Here is a 9,956-nt window from a genome sequence, read left to right on the forward strand (position 1 = left end):
ACGCCGTTGTTCGGTCGTATACCATGGCCGGGCCTCAAGACAGATCACGATTTCACGCACTCCCGGGGCATCGGTTGTCGTGAACAAGCGTGTCGGATAACTTACAACCGAAATGACCTTATTAAGAGCGATGCAGTTTTGTTTCACGGCAGAGATTTGCCAAGTGTATCACACATGGTGCAGATGAAGAAGAGAAAACTAGCACAACAGCGATGGATATATTTCATGCATGAAAGTCCGGTAAATGATTTTACCGATGTCGCTTCTTACAACGGCCTCTTTAATTGGACCATGACCTATAGGAAGGCTTCAGATTTTTTCCTACCCTATCGACATTACACACGATTGGAACCCAACGAGATTCAGTTTCAGGCGACGCAGACTACCAACTTTGCGGAGGGAAAAGACAAACTGGCTGTTTGGATCGCAAGTCACTGCGGCCTGCTCAGAGACGAGTTTGTCAGAACACTTATGAAATTCATCAAAATGGATATTTTTGGATCCTGCTCAAAAAAATTTAATCATTATGAATCGTGTCCAAGAGGGTCTCCGGAATGCAGTCAGAAGCTATTGCGTTACAAATTCTATTTTGCTTTTGAAAATTCGTTCTGCGTTGATTATATAACAGAAAAATACTGGTACGTACCGCTCGACCACAATATTGTCCCTGTTGTGATGGGTGGAGCTTCCTATAAAGACGAGCAACTCGCTATTCCCGGCTCGTTTATCGACGTTGCGAGTTTCCAGTCCGTCGACGCTCTTGTGAAATATCTCCTTTACTTAGATTCAAATGACACTGCATACAACGAGTATTTCCACTGGAGGAAAGAATTTAAACTATCCTTTCCTGAATCGTGGACATGCAAGGTTTGTGCAGCGTTGCACAACGATACCCTGCCATCAAAAGTGTACAACTTGGACGAATTTTGGGGAGTGGCAAAATCTTGTGGAAAAAACGAGGATAAAATTCGCAAATTTATCGCCGAGTCCCCACGTCCCCACGTCGCCGCGTCCCCTCTCCCCGCATCCCCGTCCAACTTTTCGACACTTATTTATTTATTTATTTATTTTTTTTATCTTTATTTAACCACGATACAATTCATCAGCAATATAAAACCGTATGTACAATTAAAAATTTAAAACCAAGTATAGATAAAACTATGTAAACTACATTAACTATCTTACTCAATATCAAAAAATAAAAGCTGCTTTCCATGAATGCCGTGTTTAGAATAATGGCCTAGATAACCTCTTTAATCAGTCGTTTGAATTGATTGAGGGAATCTGCTTTCGTTAGTTCTAATGGCAAACTGTTCCACAAAACTGCGCCACTATAGGTAAAGCTGTTTTTGTAGTAGTTTGTGCGCGGTTGCGGAACATTTACCTTATTCACAGAGTCTCTCAAACAATAACCAGAGTCGCGATGGACAAATTTCGAGCAGAGATACTCAGGTGCTAGTCCCTGTAGGGATTTAAATACCATTGTTGCTCTTTCAATTTGCCTTTAAGAGACTAGGGATTTCCATCCTAAGAGTTCAAACAAATTGTTGACATCAGCGTCATAGTTAGAGTAGGTCAAGACACGGGCTGCTCTGTTTTGTAGTTTCTGCAGTTTGTTAAATACGTGTGAGAAAGCAATGATAATAGGGCCTTTGGGCTAAGATTAGTTCCTCGACCAAAGGCCGTACGGTACTTTTTTCAGTGCCGTAAGGGGCAGGCACAGAACAGTTTCGGCTGTTTGTCTGTTCTCTCGAGAAGCGAGCACTAGGGTTTTTTGGTTTCGTTTTTGATAGTTTTTTGTTCAGCTCGAGTGTAGAATCATGACGAACTTTTGTAGTTTCTGAGAACTATTTACTACTTGTAGCTTTTCTAAAACCCTATTATCATTGCTTTCTCACACGTATTTAACACAACTGTTATCAATTTACGAATCACCATAAACTTTATGAGTCAATTTTGTAAGTAATGTTTGTCAGCAAAGTTGAAATGCGTTTAAATATTCGCATAATCACCATAGCGTGACATTGTAGGAAATAAAGAAAGTGGGTTTCCCATGAAAATGATCTCATATTTATATGCAAAATAGTTTTGTCGATAAATTTTATGAGTAAACTTTATAAGTAAACTTTATTAGTAAACTTTGTTATCTATATCGTTTTAGTGTGTTGATTTTATAATGCCCGTAAGCATATGATTCTATTCCATTGTCTAATAAATATATTTTATTATCAAAACAAGACAATGATACCTTATTGAGCTCATAGCTTCCAAGTTGATGATAGCTGCTTCGAATGGTTTTCATTGTATGATACATTTGCCTGTTATTAAATAGTGTTTGTTTGTAGTCTTCATGTTTGATGTCTTTTTTGATCACAATCTTTTTGATACCTTTTGCTGTTTTGCTATTTTGATTATTATCCTTGGTGTAAGAGTACATTTTACTTCTGAGGCCAATAAATTCTTTTATAACTACACCAGCTGCCTCATCTTTGAATTTACCAATGACCTTTTTATTTGTTTTGTCATAAAATTTATAATTTATTCTATTCCAAAAGTTTTGATACACATCATCGGTTTCAATTTCATAAGTCAACGAGTCTGCCTGTGAATAATAATTTTGCTTTATTATTGTACTTTTGTTTGATAAAATTATGATGAAAATCATACATTAGCATCTTGCTTAGATCTAATATACACATACCTATGTAAGCACGTCTGTTTCTTTGATCTTATGCACAGCTACTAGATTATCGTTGAAGATTTTGCTACTAACATAAGTTGGTTTTGATGCTAATTTGTTATAATCTGTTATAAGTCTGACATCAACTCTTTTCCGCAAATTTTCCATTGTTTTTCCAAATACACTGTTGCTCATGAGTTTAAGAGCGAATGCACAGAAAAATCAAGCAAAATCAGCAAACCGTGGCCACAGCTCAAAACCTAACCTACCCTCATTTTTCAGTTTATAATAACTTTTTTAATGAGTTTATAACGCTGCTGATGTTAACATTTCAAAATGCGACCGAGTGTGGGAATTACTTGAGATTTTCGATTTCAACAGTCTGCGGGCCGAACGCGGAAAAACAATCCAGTGACACAAATGAGCTGACTTTCATAAACGAGCGAATATATTGGCAATTTTCTACTTACAATTCACAAAACAGATTCTAACAATTTAAAAACGGCACATTTTTAAATTTTAAGAGGAAAATATCAGCGAACGAGCAAAATTCTGATACATAATTTGCATCATGCTTACAAATACATCTATATCCTCGTTTCGGCTTACGTATCGAAGTCGAAGGAAAGACTTGAAGTCTTTAATCATGGCTCATCCACATTTGATAGATTACTTTCCTCCAAAACGGTCGCCCACTGTCTAGGGATGGCAATGATTTCACGTTTTTTAAATAACGTTTGTATACTTCCAAATCGTCTATCACAAACAGAGTAGGTGTGACCTTCCAATAAAAACTTGAAATCGGCCCGAAGAAATTGTCCTAGCCGAACAATGTAGTCCAAATAAAAGAAAAGATAACATTCCTTCAACTGTTCCGGAGCATTGTCAGACCAAATTATCAAATGGTCATGCCTTCCAAGTTCATTTTGGAGCCGGTTAATTAAGTAATCGAGGAGAGAAATTACCTCGTTTGGTCCCGTGGTACCAGTGGTCTCGTCGTAAAAAAAAACAGTATATCTTTCCGTAGTTTGCACAGTATATTCCCAGTAAATGCGTTCTAACCCTCACAGAGTAGTATGCGTCTTGAGCAGGAACTTTGGGTGTTTTAAGAGATTTGTCAAAATCCAGTTGGAGGGTTAGGGTGCTTGTGAGTCCGTCCACCGCCATTAATGATTAAAAATCAAGATTTGTACTTTCAGAGTTGTTACCCGTTTCACTCACCGATCCTTTGGCATAACCGCAAAATATCCGTAATTGTACATGGGTTAACCAAAAAAGCACATGCCTTTTTTAGATTTTGAGGCATGTTTCCAAAGTCCGCCGGTTATCGTTATAGGTTGCAACTGCATGTTCGTTAAAAAGTGTCGTTACAAAAATGACATTATTCAGTATAACTGTAAAACAGAGTGCGCGCGCGCTTGTTAACTTCGAAACTGAACATTGAGCGTTGATTGGCTTTTAAAAAACTGAAGATGGAAAATCTGAACAGGGTTACCCGAATAGCGAAGAGACGTTGGCGTCACCTATTGTCATTTAGGGAGCTTAAGCACGCGCTTTTTTGAGACGCGGACGGCAAGCGGAAGTGAGTTGTTTTCCCTTTTAACTTGTCTTCCCACAAACACATTTCCATTGCTAAGTATCTTTTCTCCATTAGAGATGATTAGTATAAAAATCTGTGAGACAGCACTGTCCTGGCACGCGAAATTTTCTCTTTTGGTTGCCGTCCGCGTCTCAAAAACGCGCATGCTTAAGCTCCCTTTTGATGTGCCAACCAGAGCCTCATTGGCTGTCAAAACAAAAGGTCTTTTGTTCCTGTAGTTTGCAAATTTGTTCCCTATTGTTTGAAAGTACTTGCCTCAACACACACAACATTGACACACTGATTGCACACAATTAACTCGTATTTGAATTTTTAATTGCTTACACAACACACCAAACGTTCAAGTTTGGACGAAAATGCTGCGTCAGGGGTGACAATTTATGCGCAACAGTAAAATAGAACTGGTCTTTCGTTCCAGGTAATTTTTCAGCATATTAGCATTTTCAGATAACGTACGGGGATTATATGGAAATGCTGATCATCATCTCCATCATTACTGTTTTAAACGAATATAAGAGACGAACTTTTAAAAAATTCGATTATCAACGAGAAAGGTTAATACAAAAGGAAATAGTGACAGGAAAGGTATTTTAGTGCAGATTTCTTTGGGAAAAACATGCAAATTATTGTTCTGTAATTCCATAGGCTAGACGTTCATGTTGTTCCCGCTGTGGCGTTGACACCCTTTGAAGAACTTTGTCTTTTCACTGCTGTCTGTCTTCAAACAACAGTAAAATACGAAATTTACATTACCACAAGTACAAATAGTTTACCTTGATTGGAAGGTTTGAGTGATTCATTTATTTGTTATCAGCTACCTCACAAAACGACAACAAGATCTACTTCCCACATTAATACATGTTTTCGATTACAAGGCCCTACAAACTCAGGGAAAAGCTAATAAAAGAAAAAGAAAAAGAAGAAATAAGAAAAAAAAATACTTGAACAGTACTTGTGTCGACTTTTTGCTTGCAAGTTTGAGAAAATGCTGTCGTGCCCCATGAATTGGTTCCTGAGAGAAGCATGATTGCTACTTTCGAACCGTGGGAAAATTTTCGGGCTGAGCCGTAACCACAAGTGTTAATTTGCGATGATCGGAAAATTAGAAAGCGTGACCTAAAAAACGTGGAATCATTTGGGATTTACCTTTCGTTCCAGAAGGACTAACTCAAAATGTCGAGGTTTGCAAATACGAGGCAAGTTATTTTAAAACAAAAACGCGGCACAATATGCTCTTTTTTAAGGCGATTTGTCAGCCTGGCCGTAAAACAGGGGAGCAACGAAACATTTGTGCCAAGCGAGGAGATTTTTGAAGACTATTGTCAAACAGTAGCCTTGTGTAATGTCGCGATTGATTGATAGGACAAACATACGTGTCCTATTTACATTTTTGCAGTGGGCTCGGACATCAGCATACTAAGGGCGCCGATGGCAGCCGCTATCAGTCCATTTATGAGCCCACTGAACCCTCCCAACCCATGATGAGTGATGATGTAAGTGAGTGATGAAGATAGGCCACAACACCGGGAACCACGTCCCCTACTCTTTTCGAATAGTGTGTGGGTTCTTTAACGTCCCACAGTGTTATATGTGAACAAGGTTTGTGAGACGGGACCTCCGGTTTATTGTCCTTATCCGAGAAGACTTGAAAGTCTAATCATTTGCAGATGTCATTACAAAGACAGCACTTTCTCCTCAGTTATTTAAAGACCCTGAGTGTTGGTCCTGCCGGAGTTGAACTCACGACCTCCCGCGTGACAGCCCGGTGCTTAACCAACTGAGCCACCGGTGCGCGGTTGCGCGGTTGTGGACTGACGGTGACAGTAACCATGACCAGACCAAATACCTTATTAAGAAGGCTGCCTTTTACAACGTGAGGCGAAAAAATTAAGTCAACGGCGCTATGTTGTCCCACAGTATTTAAATGCCTTTCTCTTAAAAAAAAAATATTGCTCTTTCTTCAGCAATTGAAAAAAGAACTTGAGCACTTCGCTCTCTCAAATAACTGGGATGTTCGGTCGGGGGTACAATCTGGAAAAATCCGAGGCTATTCCGGAATTGAGTTGCAAAGACCCCGAAGACGACCTGCCCTAGAATTTGGTGGAAGAGTCATGCTCCAACGCCTGCAGCATTATATGGGAGAAAATCCAAAACCTGACCCACCAATTGAAGTAAGTATTTTGCTATTTGCTTTCCCAAGGCACAAATACTTGTCACTTAAAAATAATTATTTTACTCACAAAAGTGTTAAATTGTATTTTAGTTACATGATGTACCCAGTGATCCTCGGGGAGCGGGAACTTGTGCCTTTGCCTCACGAGACATAGAAAAATGCGAAATCATTTGCGAATACGAGGGAGAGCGCATTTCACTTGACGAGGCTGAGAGGCGTGAAGCATTGTACAGGGACCAGGGCTGGCCTTGCACCCTAATGGTCATCGCAAGTGGGGCACTACAAATTGGGTGAGTTTTCGTAAACACATAATGTCTTTGACTCACAGTCGTATTGGATGAAATGTAGGCAAGTTCATTTTTGCCGCCTTATTATCAACATTAGGCTCATTGTCCTCTGTCTACAATTATCATAATGAATAGCGGCGCCCCTTTTTCCAGAGAACAAACAGACGGTTAAGTAAGCCATTGATTCAATGGGTGGCCACCACCATCTCTTTCTGGAGAACACCAAAATGGCTGCCGCAATGCCTAGTGAAAAGAAAAAAAAGGATAGGCTTTAAAAGCACACATAAATTACACTTTTTCTGGTAAAGCACAAACGTTGTGGAGAATGAAATGAACAAATTAAACTACAGTACAAGTTGATATATCATGTGCCAATCAAGGAAGGACAAATGTATTTTGTCGCTTTCAACTAAAATTAAATGTTTTGAATAACTTCCCTGTACAGAGCACGCTAATCTTGGTTGACTTTACAAGTTTCATACGCTTCAAACATTCATGATCGCCACCCACTCTTTTTTCATACTTGGCAACTACTTGCCATATTCACAGAAATACACCGGCACTACGATATTGTCACTCGAGGAAAAACGCACTATTACCCGCTTTAGTAGAAAGCGTGCCTGAGATGTACTGTCAATTTTACACACTAAATGGTGAAATTACCTTTTAAATATTCCGCCTCTAAAAAGACAATTCCATTTTCTTGCAGAATTGATCCATATGAAGGCAACCCGAGAAGCTCCTTGACATGGGGTTCAACCATGAATCATTCGCTCAAATAAGCACTCTAATAACCCTAGAATATTCTTCGTCGCATTGCACGATATTGCCCAGACCACGGAGCTGCTCTGGAACTACAACGATGAACAATGCCAGTTCTATTCCAACAGCCAAACTCTCCCTGAAGAAGACTAAAAGATTTTAATTGATGGTTAATAAAAACTGCTAATGGCAGCTTAAATGGTGCTAACATGTGTTAAAGTCCTTACACCTACAAAACCCTTCCTTGGCTCCTCCAAATATACATTTGTTCCTTTTTTCAACATGCATAACCTGCACAATACGAGTCATAAAAAAAGACGGTGGAGAAAAAGAAAAATAACGACAAATATAAGAGGAAAAAATGTAAAAGAAGCAAAAAGGAGAAACCCTAAAAACACTTTTTACAGTCGCTTGCAACTACCTGTCCACGCGCTTGACAAAAACATGTTCTGCCGGCCAGTCAAAATTCAAAGTTTTGACAATCAAACTTCAAAGTTTACCCGCCCACTTTGGAACGTTTTGGCACCACTCCGCAAACACTTCACAGGAAGCAAAGTCAGCAACACTTACGGGCATTTTGTCCTTTGCAGTATTGAACACCTTGCTTGAAATTCCTACCTAGTTTATTTAATGTAAAAGCCATGTCTTGCCAAACGGCAAATAAATCAGCTACGATCATGTGCGTAACTGGTGCCAAAACGTTCCCAAGTGGGCGGGTAAACTTTGACGTTTGAGTGTCAAAACGTTGAATTTTGATTGGCAGGCAGAACATGTCTTTGTCAAACGTGTGGACAGGTAGTAGCAAGTGACGGTAACCATTTTCAAGAACTCAGTTGTATTCATGTCACAGCAAAATCGGCCATTCAGGCTGAGCCTCAAATTGGCCATAGCATTCAATTTGTTTTCATTCCATACAAATTTCTGACTGGATTTACAAAAAGCTACCCATTGATGCTGTAACTTAGCACCTTCAGATGCACAAAAAAGTTCTTTCTATTCACAGCTATGATTGCAGCTAGGATCAAACTTTACCCCAACCTCGACAATGCAACTTCTCGAGTTTACTCGTGTCTAATAATTATTTTACTGTTCCTTGCATGGGGATCCCTGTGGCACCTGAAGGGTCAAGCTAAGACATTTTCTGACTTCCTGACTTAAATTTTGATCAAGTCCTATATAAGAGAATTGGCTTGTTGGTCATTTCTAAGTCATAGGCGATCAATTTCTGCCAAGTAGTGTCACAGAAATACTGACAAGTTATTTTATTTAAACCAAGGCACAAACTCTAACTCAGGGTATAATCAACCCCTCCTAAACTAACTTTGCTTTGCTCTTATAAGTGCAAACTAACATTCAAATCAAAGCTTAGAGCCTCTAGATTTTGTACAGGCATGTCTTGACGGAGCCCCCCTGGTTCTAAGACCGCTGCAAGAGGTCTAAAGCAGCCTTTGCCTGTTTTCAACCGAAAATCTAAGCAGCCACCTTTTTCAAAAATCAGTCAGATATCAGAGCACAATGGAGCAGATGCTGACTAAACAATCTTGCTCAAGCAAATTCCATTCAGTCTCAGCCTCCCATTGGCCATAGCATTCAATTTGTTTTCATTCCATACTAATTTCTGACTGGATTTACAAGAAGCTACCCATTGATGCTGTAACTTAGCACCTTCAGATGCACAAAAAAGTTCTTTCTATTCACAGCTATGATTGCAGCTAGGATCAAACTTCACCCCAACCTCGACAATGCAACTTTTCGAGTTTACTCGTGTCTAACTAAACTTTGTAAGTAAACTTTATTAGTAAACTTTATTATTCAGATTGTTTTAGTGTGTTGATTTTATAATGACCATAAGCATATGATTTTATTCCGTCGCCTAATAAATATTGTTTGTCATCGAAGCATGACAATGAAATTTTATTCAGCTCATAGCTTGCAAGTTGATGATTTTTGCTTCTAATGCTTTTCATTTTATGATGAATTTGTCTGTTATTAAAAAGCGTTTGTTTATAGTCTTCATGTTTGAGATTTTTTTCTATTACAATCCTTTTAACTCCTTTTGCTGTTTTATTATTTTGATCATTGTCTTTGATATATGAATTCATTTTAGATCGCAAGCCGATGAATTCAGTAATTGAAATTAAAGAAGCTTCATCTTTGAATTTGCTTACTACTTTTTTATTACTTTTATCATAGAATCTACTATTTTCTAGATAATCACTGAAATTATCTTTGTCATTACAAAAGTCTTTGTATACATTTTTAGTTTCAATTTCATAAGTCAGCGAGTCTGTATCAGTGAATAAAAGCTTAGATTTATTTCCAAATTTTGATGTAATTATAATGGAAATCATACATTAAAGTCTTACTAAGATCTAAAATACACATACCTACATATGCAGGTCTGTTTAATGTCAATGTTTCTTTAATCTTATGAACAGCTACTAAATTTTCATT

At 38.4% G+C, this 9,956-nt stretch overlaps 1 protein-coding gene across 1 annotated transcript in view; it reads left to right on the plus strand.

Annotated features, from left to right (window-relative positions):
- Positions 1-2,457, plus strand: part of LOC138046931 (3-galactosyl-N-acetylglucosaminide 4-alpha-L-fucosyltransferase FUT3-like) — a 2,635-nt gene extending 178 nt beyond the window's left edge. The window contains exon 1 of the mRNA XM_068893560.1: positions 1-2,457. This exon is cut by the window's left edge and continues 178 nt beyond it. Within this exon, the coding sequence (XP_068749661.1) occupies positions 1-1,140 (1,140 nt within the window). The 3' untranslated portion in view covers positions 1,141-2,457.
- Positions 2,458-9,956: the final 7,499 nt, after the last annotated feature.

The sequence above is a fragment of the Montipora capricornis genome, chromosome 4 (genome assembly GCF_036669925.1).
Source record: "Montipora capricornis isolate CH-2021 chromosome 4, ASM3666992v2, whole genome shotgun sequence".
NCBI classification, from domain to species: Eukaryota; Metazoa; Cnidaria; class Anthozoa; order Scleractinia; family Acroporidae; genus Montipora; species Montipora capricornis.